The 24,549-nt window shown below is 40.4% G+C and overlaps 1 protein-coding gene across 2 annotated transcripts in view; it reads right to left on the reverse strand.

The window, feature by feature from the left end:
• The window catches only part of LOC130917415 (BRD4-interacting chromatin-remodeling complex-associated protein-like), a 59,492-nt gene extending 35,985 nt beyond the window's left edge, over positions 1-23,507 (reverse strand). Inside the window, exons 1-6 of one of the 2 annotated variants that reach the window (XM_057838798.1) lie at positions 23,422-23,507; positions 16,736-16,781; positions 16,573-16,618; positions 8,732-8,797; positions 3,613-5,700; positions 1,057-1,191 (exon numbers count right to left, since the gene is read on the reverse strand). In XM_057838798.1, coding sequence (XP_057694781.1) covers positions 1,057-1,191; positions 3,613-5,700; positions 8,732-8,797; positions 16,573-16,618; positions 16,736-16,776 — 2,376 coding nt within the window. In that variant the 5' untranslated portion in view covers positions 16,777-16,781; positions 23,422-23,507. The remainder of the gene's footprint in view (positions 1-1,056; positions 1,192-3,612; positions 5,701-8,731; positions 8,798-16,572; positions 16,619-16,735; positions 16,782-23,421) is intronic. The other variant, XM_057838799.1, reaches the window with a different exon arrangement.
• Between the last annotated feature and the right edge of the window lie 1,042 nt (positions 23,508-24,549).

Raw genomic sequence — 24,549 nt, forward strand, 5'->3', positions numbered from 1 at the left:
TCCAAATAACCGCTTTTATGCAACTCATCCAATGAGTTTACAGCGTCTGAAAGCACCGGGGCTTCCATTATTTGCAAGTGAATCCACCTTTACAAACTGCGATCATTGACAATACAACACACAATGACGGACAATATGGCGGCACAATACAGCGATCACGTGACTGTGTGACGTTGGTGATTGGGGTCTATAGGCAGTGAATCAAACTCAACAGGAAATGACCTGGAAATGCCCTAAATTGAACAGCAAGTGACCTATAAATGCCCTGAAAATCTGACAGAATGACTGTGAATGCTCTGGTTTTGAATGAACAAACGTTCCCATCTAAATGGATTGGGTGTCGAGCACCGTCAAGGCAGCCTTTGAGTTAACTGAGACACGATTATGGTGGAAGATTTTGGTAGCAATTTGTTAGTTCGTTTTTTTTCTTTTCTTTTTTTCTTTTTTTTTTTAAGACATTGACACGTTTTTGAAATGATATCTCGATTCTTGCAGGAGCATATCGATAACCTTTTGGGATACAAAGTATCATGATATATCACCATTTGACTAATCCAGTTGCGGGTTCCTTCCTAATCTGACTCAAGTGTCGCGATGGATAATAGCCTTGGTTTCATGCAGCATAGCCAGTTCTAATTGATTAGTTCGTGACAGCAAGTGAGTTGGTTGAATTGGATTAATTGTTAGTCATAGATTTAATTTTAAACCACTTTCCATTTCATGCTTTTTTAAAAGGTTAGCTCTTTATTATTACACAGTAAGGAAGATAGACAGCAAAAGAAACTGAATAACAGAAGCCCCCCTACCTCAAAAATGTTCTTAATTGCCGATATGAACTACTGGTACTATGTTGGCTCATGCTTTCACACACAGCAAAGCAGTTTTAGTAACACACACAAGCTGCAAGCGTGTTAGCTGGTTGCGCGCTACAATACATAGACATTCAAGCAAGGACTACAAATAGCACGGCAGCTAAGGGGAAAAGGGAATATCATGTCTAAGGGCTGTGGCGGCAGTAGCAAGTGGATGGGGGCTTAACGTAGCGGGCGCGTCTACCTGCTTGACCACTGGGGGGCTCTGACCCACCAACGAGTCACTTAATTGGGCCGGAGAGGTGACACTGGCGCTGTTGACGATTACGGACGCCGGGACGCCCACAGAGGGGGTGAAATCACTCTCTCTGTTCTCTGGCTAAATAGTTTACCATTTCCGAGGCCAAAAAGGAGAGAAGGAATGACAGGGGGTTGGATGAGAAGCAGAATGCTGAGCCAGAGAGGTCAGTCAAAGGCTGTGTTCAGAATCAGTCACTTGTTCAGTCGTCCCTAATCGCTGAATAGGGATTTTATATCGTGTAGGGCTGCGACACATTATTTTGATGGTCGACTAATCGGCTCTTACATAAATTACATTTGCTGTTCTATTACTCTGGCCTGAACATTTTAGCGATAAATGTGCATGGGAACTAAAAACTAGACTCTGATTTTGATATAATACAAGGATAGTTGGTCTTCTTTCATCGAGGATGACAGAAAATACAAGATATTTACTGTTAAGTGGCTTAAAAAAGAGGATCTGGACAATTTTTGCCTAAAACTTGGCGGCTTGGGGCAATAGAGGCCGAAGCCACCATGTAATATCAAAGTGAGGTTTTAGTGTTGCCTGCCATGGGCAATGAAAACAAAATTGAAAACAAAAAAATACCGTATTGGCCCGAATATAAGACGGCCCTGATTATAACATCCTCTTTTTCAAGACTCAAGTTTGAAAAAAGACTTTTTGAACACCAAATTAATTTTTATACAGAAAATAATTACAGTACGTCTGAAAGATGCTTATAACAATATATTTGAGAGAAAAAGCATGTTATTTTGCCTCATTCAAATCTTAATACCTGAACATTTAAATATGTAAACTAAAGTGCAATCACATTCGTAAATGAATGGCTTCTGGTTTTTGAAATGTAAATAAAACAATCTATTGTGATAAAACAACAAAATTGCAATAACTGCATTAACCATCAAAGTGAAGTCTTAACTGTAACTGTTGTCTTGAAACAAATCTGAATAAGGAAAAACACTGCAATAAAATAATGCAAACTGGTTAAACTTGAGAGTAGCCGAGATCTGTCATGACTCATGACAGAACATCGCTTCAATGATATCTGGCGCCATCTAGCGTCTTGAATGGGTATAATGTCTAGACCGCGAATATAAGACGATCCCCACTTTTTCAGTCTTATTTCATTGCAAAAAACACTGTCTTATATTCGAGCCAATATGGTATATAAATGAAACAAAAAAATTAAATTGTAGTAAAATATATTTTTTTAAATATATAGATTTGCGTAAAAAGTGTAGGCCATGTGTAATTTGTCCTGGACCTTCATATAATAAAGATATGTGATTAAAAAAATATTTAAAAGTGATTTAAACATAATTATAAAATGGGCATTTTATATATACAGTATATATTTTTATGCTTTTTGCAGATGATGTGATGCTGTTGGCTTCATCAAGTCGTGATCTCCAACTCCAACTGGAGCGGTTCGCAGCTGAATGTGAAGCCGTCGGGATGAAAATCAGCACCTCCAAATACGAGACCATGGTCTTTCATCAGAAAACGGTGGCGTGCCCTCTCCAGGTCGGGGACGAGATCCTGCCCCAAGTGGAGTTCAAGTATCTTGGGTTCCTGTTCACAAGTAAGGGTAGGAGGGAGTGGGAGATCGACAGGCGGATCGGTGCAGCCTCTGCAGTGATACGGACTCTGTACCGGTCCGTTGTGGTGAAAAAGGAGACGAGCCAAAAGGCGAAGCTCTCGATTTACCAGTCGATCAACATTCCTACCCTCACCTATGGTCATGAGTTGTAGGCCGTGACCGAAAGAACAAGATCCCGGATACAAGCGGCCGAAATGAGTTTCCTCCGCAGGATATTCGAGCTCTCCCCTAGAGATAGGGTAAGAAGCTCGGTCATCCGGGAGGGACTTTGCGTCTAGCCGCTACTCTTCTGCGTTGAGAGGAGGCAGCTGAGGTGTCTCGGGCATTTGGTCTGGATGCCTCCTGGGCGCCTCTCTGAAGAGGTGTACCGGGCATGTCCCACCTGCGGGAGGACCCGGGGGCTACCCATGACACCCTGGAGAGACTGTCTTTCGGCTAGCCTGGGAACACTTTGGGATCCTGCCAGGAAAACTGGTTGTGGCTGGAGAGAGGGAAGTCTTCCCTGCTCCAGCTGTTGCCCCCCATGACTCAACCACGGATTTAGCGGTAGACAATGTATGGATGGATATATATTTTTAAATCTGTTACAGCCTACAATATATCCAGCTAATGGTAACTTTTGGTGGTGTGATTTATAGAAGAGGAGAGGGAGAGTATTTTTAGTACAATATTTTGGTTAACAATGTCTTTAAATGATTATGGTTATCAAAATAGTTGTTAATTCTTTCACTTGTTGACTATCCCATTGGCTAGTCATTTTTGAAAAGAACTGCAAAATGGCAAACTCATAATAAGCTAATATATAGGGAGTGATTCCCAACACAGCCCACTATACCACTCTGTCACAATGTTAATGAATGTTTCAGGACAAAGGACGAGAGTAGGAAGACACCGACCTGCTGCAGGAACATCTGTAGAGACTCCTGGCTCAGGATCATGCTGGAACCCTGGTTGGTAAACAGAAGTCTTCCTGGACTGTGCTGAGCCTGCTGAGGAACCAAGCCGACGGCGGTTAGCGACGAAGAGGTGGGGATGGACGGAGCTGATGAGGACGCGACTGTGACCGCGGCGGTAGGTTGCTGCATGGCGATCATTGAGGCCTGCTGGGCAGCCTGGTCAGTGGAGGTCCCCAGTACAGTGACACACTCTCCAGGCTGCCCTTGGGCCATTGTGGCCGCCATTGTGGTCGCACCGGTGCTGCTGCTACTACTGCAATTGTTAATACTACTACTGCTGCTGCTGGGGACGCCACCTGGCTGAGCTTGCAGAGCAGTCTGAAGGCTGACCGCTGGGCTCAAGCCATCAACCTGACCGAGCATTGTCAAGGAGTTCTGGATGGGCATGCCTTGGATGACTGTGGGACCGTGCCCCGAGACAGTATGGGTCTGCGCCTGGTTCTGCGTCTGAGGCAATGTGACCGGCATCTGGAACAGGGTTGGCGCGCCCATCTGGCCAGGCTGGAGTTGAATGGGTCCTGACAGAATGTGGGCAGCTCCGGGATGTCCCTGGGAGGTCAGCACCTGACCCAAGTTGATGTTCTGGTTCGCCGTTAAAATCTGGTTGGCAATGAGCTGCCCACCAGGGCCCTGGCTGGTTATGATGTGACCCCCGGGGTGTTGGGTAAGGATTTGACCACCTGCTTGCAACTGCGGAAGGAGGAACTGGTGATTCTGCCCTTGCAGAACCGTCTGAGAGGGAATCACGATGCTGCCTGATTGGTTTAACAAGTGCACGCTGAGCGGCTTCCCCGCTGCTTGTGCCGCTTGTTGCTTGAAGAGCGTTTGCTGGAACTGCGAACCTTGCGGGGTGGCTTGAGTGCCAAGTACAACGTTAGATCCTGGTTTTCCCGTAAGGAAAGTTACATTCTGAGCAGCAGAAACGGGAATTTGCTGCAGCCCGAGAGCCTTGGTGGCATCGTTTTGCAGGTTCGACGGTACCGTCTGGGGTTGCTGTTGCTGCGGCTTGAAGAGTTTTGTTTGGAGAGTGCCTCCCTGAGGAGGTTTAGGCTGAATGGGTGTTGGTGTGCGCTGGATAATCACGTTGTGCATAATTTGGCCTTGAGTTTGAGTCTGGGATGCCATTCCTGAACTCAAGGGCGTGCTTCCGAAGCCCAAAAGTCCAGCAGGAGCGGTCATGGTGCCGCCACTGGTGCTATTTGTACTGCTAACAACTGTGGCTGGTCCATTTAAAGCTGGAGATCCCAAAGTGGTTTTGTTGCTTTGGATGAGAAGTCCACCTCCTGGCGCACTGAGCCCTGTCTGAGTAGTCGCCCCAGAGACCTCCGGCGCAGACTGATGCAGCTGGTAGCCACCCATGGCTTTGGCCAGGATGGGCTGCCCCGACTGATTGATCGTCATGACCGTGGGTTGTCCCACAACCTGAATCTGTCCGATCCCCAAATGTCCAGACTGGCTTCCGTTGGGGAGCGTTTGAAGACTTGAAATTGGTTGAAGTGTCACGTTCCCAAGGCCCACAGGCTGCATGAACGGTTGAACACTGATGGCCTTATTCATGACTTGTGGTTGAAGCTGAAGGCCTTGTTGAGCCAGAACAGAGCCCAACATGTCTGCGGTTGCATTCGGTGGAGTACCGGTAGCGCTTTGGGCCGACCCTGGAAAGATCGCCGCTGTCCCCCCGACGCTTATACCTACACCGACCGCCGCACTCGCAGCCCCAGAGAGGCTGCCTTCGGGTAGTGTCTGAACAACCTGCGGAAGTCCTGGAATCTCAAAAGATTCCAGGTCCAGCTCTGCATTGGCTTCTTGTAAACTCTGCTCGGTGATGTTAGCCTCGGCCAAGCTCTGTTGCAGGATGTCGCAGGGCTCGTGGTTCGTCCCGATGCCATTGCTCCCGCCTTCCCCGTCGGGGGAGCCGACCAGGATGTCATCATCCTCCAAGAAGTCCAGGTCAACACTGACTCTTGGCAGACCTGCCGCCTCATTGGCCGAGAGCTGGACTGTAGGCTGGACCTCTGGAACATGGCCCTTGAAGCGAGGAGTAAACAAGAAGATGGCTGAATTTAGGGACGGGATATCATGTAAAGGTAGCGGTGCTTCATTAGCTTTCAGTTTTCATATAAATACACCAACGTTTGATAATACAGGACTTTGAGCAAGTGTCCTATCCTTTACTGGTTGTCTTGATATACAACCTTTCAAGGTTACAACTGTATTGCAATGAATGAGTTTCTGTAGCGTAGTAGAATACGCTGTCAGTTAGCATAAGAAAGTATACTAAGTTACCAACATAAGTTTTTTTTTTTTTTTTCACAAGTTGCGTTATACATTAGGACCCCCAAGCATGGCTACTTACAAATTCAATAACAATTTTACATCAACATTGTAATTATCACTACTTTTTTTAACAAGTAAAAACATGTTTTAATATATATGTCCTGTGTTTAACATTCACTGATCATCTTTTTATAACAAAGCTTATTGTAGTTAATTAGTTTTAAGAAGCCAAGTATTGTAAATCTTGGTTAAAAATTGTTCTTTTTTCATCTGAGAGTTGACAAAATTTTGTTTTTTCTGGTTGGCGACAGTTTTCAAGAGGAAATAAAAGCTTTTTAAATCCTTTTCAAGGCCACTTTGAATCGAATGCAAATTCAAGGGCAAATAAAATGGCCAAAAATGCAATAATTCTCCTAGAACGTGAGAAAGTTTTCAAGCAATGTAGCCCGATTTAATATCTGAGAAATTTAAGACCTGGCACAAAAAGTCCGATGCCTTTTTAAGACATTTTATCAAGCTTGACAACTTTATGACATTTAAAGCGGAAGTTCGGGATTTTTGACGTTAGGCTTAATCTTAGAGTTAGCAGGGGTTTAGTTAGTTGGTGGAGTTGATTTTAACAAATTCAGTTTTTTGTTGTTGTTGTTTCAGGGCTCCGGAATTGCTAAGCTAGTGCAAGTCAATGGCGCCATTATAGCATGCCAATAAAAGACATACAGATCTACGAACAGATCCAACATACTCAAAGAAATTGAAAACACATCATTGTTTCAAAACACCCATGTGACCAAAACAATGTCACATCCAAATTGTCGTAATTCATTTCATTCTGCAGGACTATTATTTTTTTAGATGCCGTAATACGGCCCCAATAAAGAGGAGTGCTTCGGTCACTCGTTCACACGCTGCATTCGAGGAAGGCGGGAAGTCGAACTTATCCTGCTCGGAGGGTACCAGTTGCGATCTTAAAGCATTCCAAGCCAATGTACCGTATTTTTCGGACTATTAGTCGCAGTTTTTTTTCCATAGTTTGGCTGGGGGTGCGACTTAAACTCTGGAGCGACTTATGTGTGAAGTTATTCACACATTATTATTAGGGTTGTCAAAATTATCGCGTTAACGGGCAGTAAATAATTTAAAAAATTAATCACGTTAAAATATTTGATGCAATTAACGCACATGCCCCGCTCAAACAGATTAAAATGACAGCACAGTGTAATGTCCACTTGTTACGTGTGTTTTTTGGAGTTTTGTAGCCCTCTGCTGGTGCTTGGGTGCAACTGATTTTATAAGTTCCAGCACCCATGAGCATTGTGTAATTATTGACATCAACATTGGCTGGCTACTAGTTTATTTTTGGATTGAAAATTTTACAAATTTTATTAAAACGAAAATTAAGAGGTGTTTTAATATAAAATTTCTATAACTTGTACTAACATTTATTTTAAGAGCTACAAGTCTTTCTATCCATGGATCGCTTTAACAGAATGTTAATAATGTTAATGCCATCTTGTTGAGTTGTTATAATAGACAAATACAGTACTTAAGTACCATATGTTGAATGTATATATCCGTCTTGTGTCTTATCTTTCCATTCCAACAATAACTTACAGAAAAATATGGCATGTTTTATAGATGGTTTGAATTACGATTAATTACGATTAATTAATTTTTAAGCTGTAATTAACTCGATTAAAAATTTTAATCATTTGACAGCCCTAATTATTATATCATTTCACATGTTATTTTGGTGTTTTGGAGTGACACTGATGGTTTGGTAAACTTGTTAGCATGTTCTTTATGCTATAGTTATCTGAATAACTCTTAATAGCTATGTTACATTAACGTACCGGCCACTTTTGCATTTCGTTGTTCATGCATCATGTAACATTATCATACTGTACACTCAATCAGCATTCAGCAATCAGCACATTAGAATCAGATTCGTTACATTATTTACATCAATAATAATAATAATAATAATTATTATTATTATATTATTCTGATTTTTCTTTATAACGTATTTGTAATTGCCATTTGTAATAATACCAGCAGTATTTATTGAGGATTTAGTGTAGGTTTTTGAGCTGTGGAACGAATTAATGGAATTTTAATGTATTCTTATGGGAAAATCCTGCTCGACATATGACCATTTTGACTTACAAACAAGGTCCTGGAACAAATTAACTTCGTATGTAGAGGTACCACTGTATACACATTTTAAAAGCAGTTTAACAACGTCTGGTGGCAAGTTTGAAAGAAAAATGACGATATATTAACAAACCTGTCCCAGCTCTTTGCCATTGCACTGAGTTGCATTGCATTTTTGTTTGCATAAATTTCTTATGATAACACCTAATTGTCACAATTGAAAAATTCCTGTGAACTCAACATTTTTAATTTTGTCCAAAAACACGGTGAGCTTCCAGTGGGCTTCTCTTCCACCAGCTTTTGCAAATTTCTCAGGGAAACCCTGTTGCGATTGATCGTAATCCATCAAATGTTCCATTATTTGACCGATTTTCACATAAACATTAAATCATGATATTATTGTTAGCAATTCCTTTATTCGAGACACTCCCAAATCTTCCCGCCACTAACAAATTGTGCCGATTAGTTGGTCGTACACCTCATTAGGCGAAAAACCCGCAAACAAGCGAATCAAAGTTTGTAGGTATGTTAGTGGAGGAGACAAGCAGAGGAAGGAGTTGGGGATTTTGACATGCATGCCATACACATAGATAGAAAACAAGTTGGAAGAGGGATTGGGGGTTTTACTCACTTCGGCGGCAGAGAAGAACGAGCTGGTGGGATCACCCGAACCATCCAAAAGGTCGTCAGTGTCCAACTACGGACACGCGCCCACCCAGGATAGGACAGACAGAAAACCAGCAGGCAAAAGCCACCAGGACAGGGAAACAGAACATCGGAGAAGGAGGTAGTGGGGGGACGAGGGGAAGGCAGTGGCAAGGAATAGAACAGAACATAGAAAAAGAGAACCAAGATTGTAAGGACTCAGCCAGAGATTAGGGAAAGAAAAGCACAACGACAGGGTTTGGCAGACTTGGGAAGCGTTAGTTTCTCATTTTAAAAAGGGAAAGAACAGGCTGAAACCATAAACAGTGCATTCATAAAACAAACAGCCAAAACAGTGGAAAGGAAAAAAAGAGTAGGCAAAAAGGGATATGGCTGCAAGGTGCATCAACCAACGGAAGGCCTCAACTAATCTCACAATTTATATGCAGATTCAAAGACAGTAGGCATGTTTATACGGACACTTTTATTCGGATAAAAAGCCTGGTCGGAATAAAATTGCTTCATTTACACACCCCATTCAGAATATTCTGACCCGATCCGGCCCATTGTGATCAAAATTCTATTCCAAACGAGAGGGGTGGTTTACGCCGATTTATAATCCGATCGGCACGAATGAAAACACTTTATGTCATATTTTTGGAACAAACTGTCCTTACCTGTGATGTCAATTTATTGTGGAAAAGGCTAAAAAAGCAGTTTTTGCTCTTGCACCCCTCTTTAAATTGCTGTATTTTAAGCCAAAAGAACTGCTGTTTGATAGAACAATATGTCTATATGCTGCCATAGCAGTTTCATGGCACATAAAGGCATCAAATTATTTTTATAATTATATTTAATTATATTTTTCCGTTTTACCCTGGAGACCCCCGTTTACAGACGCCACGCAACCGCTTTTATTTCAACCCAGCCATAAAAAGAAGGTAAGTAATTATATTTATTAATCAAAATGTATCATTTTTATCTTACAATCATTAATTGATGCCTAATATTTAGTTTAAAAAATATATATATATAAAATTAATCACTCGCATATTTTAAACTTTTGAACAAATTACGTCATAATGAAAAAAATTGTGTCCAAAGTAGGTCACGAATATCTACCTCATAACTATCGCGTAATTGTCTTTTTTTGTTATTGTCGCATTTTCTCTTTATATTTTAGATGATCGATCCAAACAAAAACACATTTTTACTAAACATTTAAAAGGGTAAATATTTAAAAAGAAAATCTCGACCACTTCTTTATGTCTGCATTGTGACCCTTTCTATATTACCGTGTTTCACCCATAAAATCTCCAAAAAGTCCGGCTGTGGCCATTCACAGCTGTGTCTTGACACTCGGAGAGACATGCAACACGGAGTTTTTGGATCAAAACAAGTTAAGTATGCGACAATATCTTGTTAAAATCATGGTGTATTTAATCATGTATCAGTTAGGGTTGAGGTCTTGAAACGTTTTTAAAAAATGCCCTCCTGTTCAATATTTTTCCTCCCCCAGAAAATTGAGATTTTAAGCTTTCCAATGATGTATCACACATGCATATAGGACAATTTTGAAATTTGGCCAAATTGGGAGTGTCAGAGTGGAACTTCAAGTCACCTGAGTGTTTTCTGCCATATACGTTTGTTATTCGCGGAAGCTACTAGAAGCAGCACGAGCGGAAGACGGGAGGCACAACTTGCCCAAGACTAAACTGGTCTGTATGTGAGGCGAACACGTGGCTCGAAATATTAAAAGATCTTTAACCCTTTAACACCGAACGTGTCGGCAGCGATGCGTTTACGCATATCGTCTTTGAAGCTTTGTCACGCTGTAATTACGTCACCCACGTGCCGCTGGTTGGTCTCATTTGAAAATGCGGAAGTTGATGTCCACACCAGTTTTTATTTGAAGTCAATCGACCAAGAAAAACGGGAGATAATGTCATTTGAATTTTATATTTTTATTGCACTCATAAATATGCATTAAAACGCTGCATGGACCATGTATCTATCTCCATATTGCCATCATTTCTTGTCCTTTTTCAAAACCGAAAGCAGCACAAAAGAAGAAGTAAGAATGGAATGTGATAATTTTTAATAAATTTCCGAGCGAGGCGCCAACTAATGAAAGCGAGGCATATTGCGAAGCAAGCAACGCCCGGTTGGTTTGAGCGAGCGCCTTTGAAACGTGCAGAATGAATCTAAAACTACATTTAGCGCAAGATAATGCATTATTTCATTAACTCAAGGAAGAAGATGAGCCGTATTTGTCGTTGTTTTCTTTGGATGAGTCGCCGTCTCGGCGAGTAGAAGTGACAGCAGCGCGCAAACGGCAAAAGAGTAGGCTGTGTGACATTCTGTGTGACGAAGCTCCGTGACCTGTTCAAGAAGCTTTATTGAGTGCGCAAAAAAAAAAAAAAAATTGAATTGAACTGAACTACTTGTCAATATTTTTTAAAATACTTTTTTTCAATGTTACATATATTTTTTCTTCACTATAATCTTTTCAACTTTATGTAGATGTGTGTTCGAGAAGCTTGATTGCATGTACTGTACGTATATAATTTTGATAAGGTGATGTGTACTAGACCTGTCGCGATAACAAATTTTAGTGTGCGATAATTATTCTCATAAATTATTGCGATATGCGATATTATTGCGCCCCCCCCCCCCAAATTTTTTAAAACTAACACAGTGAGAATACATTATATATGAATAGATCAAGTACACCCATTTAAACGCGATAAATATTGACTAAATTCAAAAATACTTTTTAAGAAATCACTAAAAACAATAGACCATGCCTCTTAAGTAAAAAAACAACAATATTGATACCGCACAAAAACACAGAATAAATAAAATGTGTAAAAAAAAAAAAAAAAAAAAAAATGCAATTAATAACTTAAGCATTTAGGCAAATGAAAACGTTTCCCGTCATAGCCTCTGCAGGGGTGTTCCATAGGGATGCAACGATACAGTTAAGTCACAGTTCGGTACGATTTTTGATACGAGGGACACGATTTTCGATCCGATTCAATACATTTAATGCTCTGCAAAAAATAAATAAATTAAAAAAAATTTGTTTCTTTTTTTTTTTTTTTTTTTTGCTAACGAGCAAAAATTAAATTCGCATCATATAAACATGCATTTTAGTGCATAAAATTTATGTGCTTACTTCTTACTGATCTGAAAAAAGTTTGTATAAAAGTGCTGAGAACAATCTTTACTGTTTGTAAAGTGAGGCAGGGCACACTGTTGACTGCTACAGCTCTCTTTGCAACTAGGTTTACTACATGAGCAAGACATCCTATTTGTGGTCCGAATCCATCTGTGTCACGTACTGAATTAACAATATTTGCAACATTATCTATAGTCACTGGTATGGATTGATTTGGCCTTCTTAACTTCCATTCAGTCATGACAGTTTAGAATTCATCTATATAGTATGTGGACTACGTGTCCCATAATCACTCTGGGCTCACGTAGCCAATGGCATGGACCGTAGCACATCTAGTTTGCCATTTCATGATATCTAGTGTGTGGGCGCATTAAAAAAGTTAGCAAGCACCGCTGAAGTCACGTCTGCTCATTACTACACAACACCAGACTTTCGTAAACAGGACGAGTTTGAAGCACAGCGCTCTTAATTTCATTCAGCTGTTCTGTGTCAAAGCGAGGTTGTTCGTAGCAGCCAAGTTGGTAACAATGTTTTGGCGGACTTCGTTGTAAATATCCGGCGTTGTGCCGAAAAATAGCCGCCCCGCGTGAAATGTCACTCCTAACGGGAGCACCCACACATCAACAACACCGGCGCGCCATAGATAGTCCACAGTCACTCCGGAGCATTGACGCGGTCGGCATACGTTGAAAAATAGGATATAATAGGAACGATTGGCTCCGGCGCTAGTTTTTGCCAGACCTGGAAGGAAGATGCATTTTGCGTAGTTGGTAACGAACTTTTAACAGCACGTCAGGTGCACGCGTGCACGTCGATAAATAGCAGCGGAAAAATTACCGCCTTTATTTTAATTTATCGTGCGATAAATGGAATTATTGCATATTGCGACAGGCTTAATGGGTACAACACCTAACTTCAAAAAAAAGAGATATCCGCCCAACCCTTTGTGTGTTACATGATATATATATATATATAATCTTTTTTCTCACTATTTTGCACTGTATATAACCTGTTTTGACCATAGTATGTGTAAAGGTCAAAAACGCCTTTGACCATACCTGCTGTTTGTGTTGAATTGTCAAACATAAAATTATTCAATCTTATTTTTTTTCTATTGAATGTTTATCCTAACAAGTTGAATAAATATTATCAAGCTACAAAACGGTTGGTCGGGCATGTTTGGTTGTCAATGGGACATCAATATTACAAATTTTGAAAAAAGATTTTTTTTTTTTTTTTTGTCTTTTTGGGTCCAAATGTGGATTATAATTGGTCAGTGAAGAAAACAACAGTTTGGACATGAAGTTCAAGGTGTCCGGAAAAAAGGGACCCAACTTGGCCATTGTAAACATTTTTTTTCTTTGAAATATAAAGGCAACATTAAATGCATGCCAATTCGGCCAAAATAGGCTTAGGTGTTAAAGGGTTAAAATGTAGACTTGATGGTGACAAAACGGGAAAAATGCTCGAAATAATGCTAACGTTTAATGTCTAAATGGGCAGATTGATGTTTTGTTAACACGGAAGTCAGGAGGGCTTCCTTCTCTTCTATTTCTTTTATGGAAAATTTGGTCATGCTGGCTTAACATGTTATGGGAAAGATAACACTTACCACATTGGTAATTACGAACTATTCATGTGTATTTGTTGTCGAAGACATAGCAGACATGGACATCATTTTGATTTGTTCCGAGGCAATGTTGTTTTTGTCAGCGAGGACTATGATGAAAATATTTAGTCAACAAACAATTTATTCATGTGGCACCAAGAAATGGTTGGAGACAAAGCGCTGGAGAATTCTGAGGTACCCATCGATGAGTCCGGATCTAAATCATAATAAAATGAACACTATGGAGAGATCTCAAAATTGCATTTGTAAGAATGCACCCTTCAAATATGCGAGACCTGGAACAGTTGGCAAAAGAAGAGTGGTCCAAAATTCCATCTGATAGGTGAACGAAACTTGATGGTCATAGAAAGCGATTGCTTTTTATCATTTCTTCTAAAGGATGTACAACCAAATATTTAGTTGAGGGTGTCAATAATACTTTCCAGCTCATTTTTTGCACTCTGTGTAAAATTGTGTACATTTTGGCTTTTCTTTTCAGCTTTTTTGTGTTTTTCCAATGCACATCCAAGAAATAAACACATTCATACTGAAAACATTTGTAATTGCTGTAATTTATGTGCGAAATGCTGTGTTTTCTGGAAAACTTCCAGAGGTGCCAAAAATTTCATCCATGATTGTATTCTTTTTCAAATTATTCATCATTATTTTATTTTTAAAAAATCATTTTAAACTAATTTACTTTATTAATAACATTCATTCATTCATTCATTTTCCATGCCGCTTGTTCCTCACGAGGGTCGCGGAGGTGCTGGAGCCTATCCCAGCTAACTTCGGGCAGTAGGCAGGGGACACCCTGAATTGGTTGCCAGCCAATCGCAGAGCACAAGGAGACATACAACCATTCACGCACACACCCACACCTATGGACAATTTAGAGCAGTGGTGTCAAACCGATTCCACAAAGGGCCGCAGTGGGTCCTGGTCTTTGTTCCAACAGATCCAGCACAGACAGTTCAACCAATGAGGTTTCTGCTAAAATAAGCAGCACCTGACTGCAATCAACTGATTACGCTTGTAAAACACCAGATTGGTGAAAAGGTATTCGTCTTGTTTGGTTGGAATGAAATCCAGCACCCACTGCGGCCCTTTGAGGACCGGTTTGACACCTGTGATTTAGTGTTCAATCAGCCTACCATGCATGTTTTTGGGATGTGGGAGGAAACCGGAGTTCCCGGAGGAAACCCACGCAGGCACGGGGAGAACATGCAAACTCCACACAGGAAGGCCGAAGCCCGGGATTGAACCATTGATCTCAGAACTGTGAGGCAGACGTGCCTACCACTCAGCCACCGTGCCGCCTAATAACATTCAAAATTATTTAAATGTTAAAGAAGTAACATTTAAGCCAGGTCTTTTTTTTTTTTTTTATAAAAAAAATAGCCAATAAAGGGTAAAAACATTTTATTTTAAATTACAAGCATAAAAACAAATAAAGGATGTCCCGATCGCATATTTTTGCACCCCTAGTCCGAGTCACCTGATTTTGAGAATCTGCCGATACGGAGTCCCGATCCGATACCAAAAAAGGTTTTTTTTTCTGTTTTTTTTCTTTTTATTTAAACAAAAGGAAGGCCAAAGCCAGGATTGAACCCACAATCAATTAAGGATTTGGTGTAGGACAGGGGTGTCCAAACTTTTTGCAAAGAGGGCCAGATTTGGTGAGGTAAAAATGTGGAGGGCCGACCTTGGCTGACGTCCTTTACGTAGAACAACATATTTAAGCAAATTTCTGCTAGCCATTCTGTGTGTCACATTTGCTTTATTATTACTATTTTATCAAATTAATTTAGGGCTGTCAAAATTATTGCGTTAACGGGCGGTTGTTAATTTTTTTAAATTAATCACGTTAAAATATTTGACGTAATTAATGCACATGCCCCGCTCAAACAGATTAAAATGACAGCACATTGTCATGTCCGCTTGTTACTTGTGTTTTTTAGTGTTTTGTCGCCCTCTGCTGGCGCTTGGGTACGACAGATTTTATGGGTTTCAGCACCATGAACATTGTGTAATTATTGACATCAACAATGGCGAGCTACTATTGAAAGCCCTAAATTAATTATTTCAACAATCTCACAACTAGCCTTTGTGGCGTTCTCTTTCGACTCTCGGGCTCTTGCGAAATACTGCTGCTGTAAAATTAAACTACCTTCCTACCTACCTTTTAGAAAAGGGGACTAAAGGGTAACACGGGGTAATGTTGCTTGGAGTGCTGCTGCCTTTTAGTGGGTAAATGAGGAGCAGCATTTAGTGTGTAAGCTACTTCATATGTTGGTAGCAGTACTGCTGACCAATTTATTAAGTCTGTCTGCGGGCCAGACGTTATTGATTTTATGACAGAGGCTGGGGGCTGGATGAAATTTGACCAAGGGCCGCATTTGGCCCCCGGGCCGGACTTTGGACATGTCTGGTGTAGGGTTTAGGGCTGTGGAACTAATGAATGGAATCATAATGTATTCTTATGGTAAAAACCTTCTCGACATACAACAATTTCTATTTACAAACAAGGTCCTGGGACGAATTAACTTATGTAGAGGTACCACTGTATATTTTTCAATTAAAAACCCGATCCATTTTACCAAATTCCGATCCTCTGAAATTTGGTGCGATTGGCGCAGACCGATTGGAACATCTCTCAAAATAATAGATATGTTTAATCGTTTGAGGCTTTAAAAATCTACTACAAGCTGTATACTTCTAACTTTGCGTATTTCAACATATAAAAAATATTCAGTAGAGCGGAACCACAATTAAAACTGAGTTTAAAGCAATAATATTTCATTCTAAATTAAAGTGTTTCTTTGTTTATGTTCATTTTTGCACGCATTTCATTTTCAGGCGGTCAATATAAAAGCAGGATAGAGGCGATGAAACTGCATGTAAATTGACATCCTATCTCCGCACAAAATTGAATCTGCACTTTATTTCTAGCCTTCATTTTAATGCAGCACCTTCCTCATCAGGCCAGCAAAGACAAAAAAAAAGTTAAAACTCCTCAGTTTGTTGTCATACTCACATGGGTCTCAGATCCATGAAGAAAGTCATTGAGAGCTTCTGGGTCACTGTTGGTGAAAACAAGGGTAGAATTCACATCAGTGCACGACAAGCAAAATGAAATTAACAAGAAAAAAACCAAAATAAAGTGGCCTTTCAAGTGAAAACTCTTGAGGGCAACTTACCAAATCACATCGAGAAGGCACCTGCCGTCTTCATCATCCATGACAACTGTTTCACACGACATGAAATTTTAACTTTAGTTATCACAGACACAAATCTTTTTTGCCACAAAAAAAATCCCCGACTTTAATTATGAAATTTTACAACTCAAGATTTTGTATTGATTTTTAGGACTTCACAAATCCATTAAATAGTAGAAAAAACCTTAAAGGTCTACCGATATCAGCCGGCCGATATACCGCCATTACTACAAGAACGGCCATCCGCCGACACAATAGGATAACTGTAATGTTCACTGTTTGGTTGATGATCATTCTGATGGCGGTCGACCGATATATCGGCTAGCTGATTCGATAGGATAACTTATGTTCAGTTTGCGTAACGATCTTTCTTAGTTAGAATTATCAATGTGCAATGCAATTTTAATCAAAATCTCTGCTTTTCTATAGTAGGCACTTGCAAAACACATTTTGTGCTGCACACTTGTGGCCGCGGATATACAGTATCACCTTTTCATGATTCCAACCATGCATGCCCTCTTGCAAGCCCGTCGCCGGGGGGGGGGGGGGGGGGGGGGGCTAACCAGGTATGTTGTCCCGGCCCTCAGGACCACAGGGGCCTGTTAATGACCCTTATTTTACTTTACTTTTTTTTTTTTTTTTTTTTTTTTAAATCATTGTCTGATTAAATATTATGTTCTACTCGACATTTACAGTGGGGCAAATATGTATTTAGTCAACCACTAATTGTGCAAGTTCTCCCACTTGAAAATATTAGAGAGGCCTGTAATTGTCAGCATAGTTAAACCTCAACCATGAGAGACAAAATGTGGAAAAAAAACCCAGAAAAACACATTGTTTGATTTTTAACGAATGTATTTGCAAATCATGGTGGAAAATAAGTATTTGGTCAATATCAAAAGTTCATCTCAATACTTTGTTATGTATGTACCCTTTGATGGCAATAACAGAGGCCAAACGTTTTCTGTAACTCTTCACAAGCGTTTCACACACTGTTGCTGGTATTTTGGCCCATTACTCCATGCAGATCTCCTCTAGCACAGTGATGCTTTGGGGCTGTCGTTGGGCAACACGGACTTTCAACTCCCTCCACACCCCGTGGCGTCAAAATAATAACAAGAACGGTGAGCAAAAATCCCATAACCACACATGGGGACCCAGTGAATGACCTACAGAGAGCTGGGACCACAGTAACAAAGGCTACTATCAGTAACACAATGCGCCGCCAGGGACTCAAATCCTGCACTGCCAGACGTGTCCCCCTGCTGAAGAAAGTACACGTCCAGGCCCGTCTGCGGTTCGCTAGAGAGCATTTGGATGATCCAGAAGAGGACTAGGAGAATGTGTTATGGTCAGATGAAACCAAAATAGAACTTTTTGGTAGAAACACAGGTTCTCGTGTTTGGAGGGAAAAGAATTGCACCATACCCACTGTGAAGCATGGGGGTGGAAACATCTTGCTTTGGGGCTGTTTTTCTGCAAAGGGACCAGGACAACTGATCTGTGTGAAGAAAGAATGAATGGGGCCATTTATCGAGAGATTTTGAGTGAAAATCTCCTTCCATCAGCAAGGGCATTGAAGATGAGACGTGGCTGGGTCTTTCAGCATGACAATGATCCCAAACACACAGCCAGGGCAACAAAGGAGTGGCTTCGTAAGAAGCATTTTAAGGTGCTGGAGTGGCCTAGCCAGTCTCCAGATCTCAACCCCATAGAAAATCTGTGGAGGGAGTTGAAAGTCAGTGGTGCCCAACGACAGCCCCAAAACATCACTGTCCTAGAGATCTGCAGGGAGGAATTGACCAAAATACCAGCAACAGTGTGTGAAAAGCTTGTGAAGAGTTACAGAAAACGTTTGGCCTCCCTTATTGCCAACAAAGGGTACATAACAAAGTATTGATATGCACTTTTGGTATTGACCAAAAACTTATTTCCACCATGATTTGCAAATAAATTCTTTAACAATCAATGTGATTTTTTGTTTTCCACATTGTCTCTCATGGTTGAGGTTTACCTATGTTGACAATTACAGGCTTCTCTAATATTTTCAAGAGGGAGAACTTGCACAATTAGTGGTTGACTAAATACTTATTTGCCCCACTGTACTTAAAAACTTTAACGTATTTAATATTTCAAATACATATTTTTTCCTTTTTTGCACAGCACCCCCCCCACCCCTCTGTCTTAGCAGAGAATGGTTTGACCACGCTCTGGCGCACTCAAGGCTACACTACGTACATGCCCTGAAGCAGGAAATTAAAACCTGTCATTGTTGTAAACCAAGGGCGCAGGTGTGCATAGGGACGGTAGAGACATAACACAACACATAACTTAACCAAACCCCGACATACACACACACGCTCACACTCACAGAGCCCAGACAGAAATACATGTCGACAACATGCCGCCTCCTCCGCCCCCTTTGAATACGAAGGATATTAGAAGTTTTTTTTTCTTTTTCGGCCAGCAGCAGCCACTGTAAGTAATTTTAAAAGACGCCAATGTTGTGGAGGTGGGAAACACACCACTAATTTTGCTACTGAAAGTCCGACCAACATCAGTGTTAGCATAACATTAAACTGTGTGAACTTGCTTACCTGCAAAACTCAAGTAGGGAGCTGCTTAGAAGTGTCTTTCTGTTTGTGTTTTGTACTGTTAATATTAGAGCTGAAACGAATACTCGAGCAACTCGAGTAACTCGAGTTTAAAAACTGATCCGAGTAATTTTATTCACCTCGAGTATTCGTTTATTTTGACAGCTCTAAGCATCACGTTTTGCTCGGACTACTTTTAATGCGGGACAACGCGCTGATGTCACGTGCGTAGAGGAAGAAGCAAAAAAAAAAAACTTACTGCAGCAGACAGCCGCTACAAACGACTCCGACGTTGCAAAATACTAGCCTGCACATGCTACGTTAGTTGCAGTTAGCTCTGGTGAGTCTCATAGAGATCACATGTATGTTGAACTAGATGCACAATGACAGACTAGGCCGCGTCTGGGCAGCGTTAGCAAACAGCCGCCATCTTAAAGCAGTAGAGCGCTAAGCGCTAACAAAGAGCGCTAAGCGCTAATATATAAGATTAACGTTACTGTCACTACTAGCTCAAGTAACGTTAGCCCTGCGGAGGGCTAGGTTTCTATTAATTAAGACCACTTTCGATGCGTGGCTAACGTGTCTTACATACAGGCTTTAACATAACATAGCGTTGTGGAGTGATGAGGGTGTCAAATAAAAACTCAATAATGCTAACTATCAATTTTAGCTCAGTAGTCATTGCTGGATAAAACACCAAGTAGCACTAGTCCCTAATGTGCTCCAATACAGCCTGTATCATACATTTATTTTGAACACTGCAAAAATTCAAAATCCTATCAGGACTTACAGTTTAGACTAACTTAAAACTTTACTAGAACTTAAAAATGGCTTGACACAAATAAAAATTCAATTGAAAAACGTGGGGAAAAATGGTAACTTTTAAGCGAAGTGTGTTATCAAGCGTAAAGGCATTTTTAGGTGTGTGTGTATATATATATATATATATATATATATATATATATATATATATATATATATATATATATAGTGAATTAGTCTTTTTTTTAAATCCTAGTTACATCTGAGATGCAATTGTTGGCCGTTTTCAACAATACACATAAAAAATAAAGACATTGATTGACTGAAAATGATAAAATGTCTTGTTTTCTCATGTATATCTATAATTTCTCTTCACCTAAAAACATATTTGTTTTATCCGATTACTCGATTAATCGATAGAATTCTCAGTCGATTACTCGATTACTAAAATATTCGATAGCTGCAGCCCTAGTTAATATTAATTAAACTGTGAGAAATGTAGTGAACTCTGCTAGAAACTATGCAACCCCGAAAAACATGAGCAAGAAGCTACATAACCTCATATGTTGCTCACATAACACAACATACACACGACATAATCATAATTAACTATGTACATTAAAAAATGTTTTTTTTCATGGATGCCGCGAGCTACCCACACTAGCGTTGCGATCGACTGGTCGATCGTGATCGACGTAATGATTACCCCGGCTTAGCATATCAATTAATTAGGTTCATAATGGTGAGAAATGTAGCCCTGACCCCTATTCACCCAATCTGTTTGGTCCTATTAATATCCCATCCCGAGCAAAAAGTGTACATGCAGGTTATGTGGTTATATTGTCCCTACCAACCTAGAGACCAAACGTATTCCCCTATTAAAAACTCTACACAAGGCGAGTCATCATAAATCAGGTGCGCATAAAACAAAAGAAATAGAGATGAAGATCATAGAGGTGAACAAGAAAAAATGAAGTTTTTAAAAGGGGGACAGTAAGCCACAGAATTAGGGCTAGAGTTGGCTGTGGATAGTGTTTTCGGTAAGTGAACAACAGCCGCTAACAGTGAACGTTTACATTCATGATCACCGTGACCAAAGCCCGATTCGAGTCTGTCACCGGCCGCTTGTAACCTATTGAGCTGCAGTATGGCAAGACATGCTGCTTGCGTTAAGCCGAGGAGAGAGAAGGTGGGTTTGTTAGTATGTGGGGGAGCAGGTGCGCGAGGCTGAACAGACTCTGGTCGGTGGCTGGATTTATCTTGAGTTTACAAAAACTACCTACGCTCCACCATATCACAGGGCAGGCTTAACAACCTAGCCATGCTCTCCATTGAGTGCGAGCTTTCTCAAAAACTGGATTTCACTGATGTTATAAATGACTTTGCTGTCAAAAAATCTAGGCACATCCCTGTTTGAGGGCTTGATAACCCCAGGGATGTGGAGGGGGCAGGCACAGGATGTTGTGTTATACCGTTTTGTTGCGTAGCAGGCAGGCATGGCACTCTCAGTTGTACTGTATTGTAATGGAAATTGTTTATATTGTGTCACATCACATTACAGTCTGTTAAATTTAACTATCTCAAATTAAATAATTAGAAATTTTACACTGTCATTGCTTGCAAAGCATTAAAAGTACTGCGTAATGTCGTGACAAGCCGGTGGCAGGGGTGGGGGGGCCCTATAATGGTCTCTTGTCCCGGGCCCCAGCAAGTCTGTTGACTGCCTAACCTCTAGTTGCATGTTTTGGGAACTATTCTCCCATAAAGTTGGTTGCAGCTAAGCCAGTCATTTGTTTTGAAGCTGACAACATGGGGGAGCCATCACAGCTAAGTTCCAGGCCACTATGGTTTGTTTAGGTTACTTGTTGTTTGTTTTAATAATAGGGACTTTTAGAAGTGATAATGGATGATGAAAAATTATGAGTAGATTTGATTTCTACCTGTTAGGTTGCTGTTACATTTTATATTACTTGTGTAGGAAATATGAAGTTAATCTGCTGATGCCATATACTGCCACACCTTGCCATATAGGCTAGTATGAGGATTGTGCCAAAACGATGTCAAAGGTCAAGTTGTCAGGTCAAATATCAAGTACATGAAGTTCTGGTCATAAAGATGATGTACATTTGATTTAAAAGAAAACATTGTCTGAGATGTAGCCTAAAACATTGAAAATTCACCACCATTGATCCCAATTTGGATCACGAAAGTCAATGGGTAAAATATTTCATATTTTCCTCTGTAAAGATTTTTTTAATTAACAAAAAAGGGCCATCAATGGTTCTGCTAACCTTGGAATTGCAGACAGAAATTGTGGAACAGGTGACTTTTAATTTTTTTTCTATCCAAGTGCCTATTGACCAACTACATGTACAACCCTAAAGATATTCCCAATATCAATTTTTGTTTTTTAAAGCAAAAAAAATCTCTTCGTCATTGCCTGTTTTGTCCTAATTATTGGCCAAGTAATCTGCAAGTCAAAAGAAAACAAAGTGAAAACGCGCGGATTCTTGGCGTCCCGAGATCTTTTTCGTTGTGATCTCGGGAGGAGACCACCCTAGCACATAAACATATACCAATACACTCCCTACTCCGTACCCCAAAAATCCTACGTAGCCCCACTTGCCCTCTCTACAAAGGCGGCGGATATTAGCATTTAGCGGCGCCAGTGTGCAGGATATGAATGGGAGACGTTTTTAGCTACATGCTAACTCGCATCCCCCCAATATATCCGTCTGTGTAATAACATTTTCGTCATGTTACGCTTACGATAACAACCCCAAATCGCACACAAGGTGTACGCGTGAAGAATAAAACTAACACGCTTCAGCTGTAACGCCGGTATTTTGTCCCATCCTGCGAGTTATGTTTAGTTAGCCTTAGCTGGTTAGCCCGAGCTAGGCTACCAACAATATTCGTACGTGTATCGCTAGCTCGGGAGCCTTTGACATTCAAAACAAACCGCCAGCGGAGGCGGTTTAAACGCCCGAGCTTGCGCGTTCACACTCGGGCAGAGACGCAGCAAGTAGCACGGATGTGGAATACGCCAAAAGGAGCACAGAGCCAAACCTATGTCAGCCAGCGAGCAGAAAAATATGAGTTAATGTTGGAATACTCTTGGATGGAGGGGGGTATGCTTGGGAATTCGCAGGGAAAAAGGAGCCCCCCGTTTTAGGCGGGCCGTGCGGCAGTGTGGCGAGTCGACGCCGACCGCCATGCACGAAGCGGCGGCACTCGCACTGCGTGGATAAATGCAGCTTTGTAGCAGTTATTGCGATTAATTGAGAAATTGCTACATTGTAACAAACTCACCCGAGACGATAGAGGTGCAGGCAGCGCGGGGTCTCCAGGACAGCTTCGCACGGGCTGCTGCACAGGACCCGACTACAGGCAGGGAACTTAGTCGGCCATCGCTGTGCCTGATGGAAAGTCGACTTTAGGCAGGTTCGTCATTTCCCACTAACGAATGCATTTTTGTTTTCCCTAAAATTTTGATGACAGTTGGGAAATAGTTTATCGATTTTGTTTTTAAATATTCTATTTTTACGGGTTTGACTTTTGCTAACGTTGATAAACAAAAACCGTCAGTACGGCAAAACGGTGGGCTAATGCAGTGTTTCCCAATCCCGAGTCAAGTCACATACTTTACATTAATGGCAAAATATAAAAGAACAATATCTTCCTGGATTTGAAATGATGGCTATTATGTGTTTTTTTATAAGCCATTTATTAACAATACTTAAACATAAAGTCTTATAAAAAGGCACCGTCTAAAAAAACAGCTTCAACAAACAAAAATGCGATGCATTTTAGTGTAGTGGCAGTGAGCTGGGACAGGTTTGTTCATATTTCAAGCATAAAATGTGGCCAGTGTGCTTTCAAAGGTCTCATGATCTAGTTAAAATACATCTTAAATATACTTTTTTATACTATAAAAATTTTGTACTTTTTAATTCTGGTTTAGGAATGAGTAAATAAGGTAAACAATTTGTAATATTAGTGTTGAACTGTTTTGTTAACCAAGTATCTGTGAAAAAAACATTTTTATTTTACATCCCAGAACATTTCATTTTCAAATATTTATTTAGACACTTTTTTATTTGGTAATCCGTGTGATTTGAATCATTTTTGAGTATGGTTTTTCATTTTCCTCTATTCAAATTTGTAAATAAAGTTTAAACTGTTTATGATGTTAAAATGGCATTTTATCATATAGAAAATATAACCACAGCACTTTTTATTTTTATTTTTTTTTGGGGGGGGGGTTATAATGTATAGTAAATGTTACTGTATTTTAATATCCATACTTTATTTGATGTGTATAGAGCTTGAAATATACTGTGTAAAGGTAATTTTCATACCATTTGATTTTTTTTTTTAACTCTCTATGAGTATTTGATTTATTGACATGTGTCATTCAGTAATTAATGATTTATTTCC

Source organism: Corythoichthys intestinalis, chromosome 6 (assembly GCF_030265065.1).
Source record: "Corythoichthys intestinalis isolate RoL2023-P3 chromosome 6, ASM3026506v1, whole genome shotgun sequence".
Taxonomy (NCBI): domain Eukaryota; kingdom Metazoa; phylum Chordata; class Actinopteri; order Syngnathiformes; family Syngnathidae; genus Corythoichthys; species Corythoichthys intestinalis.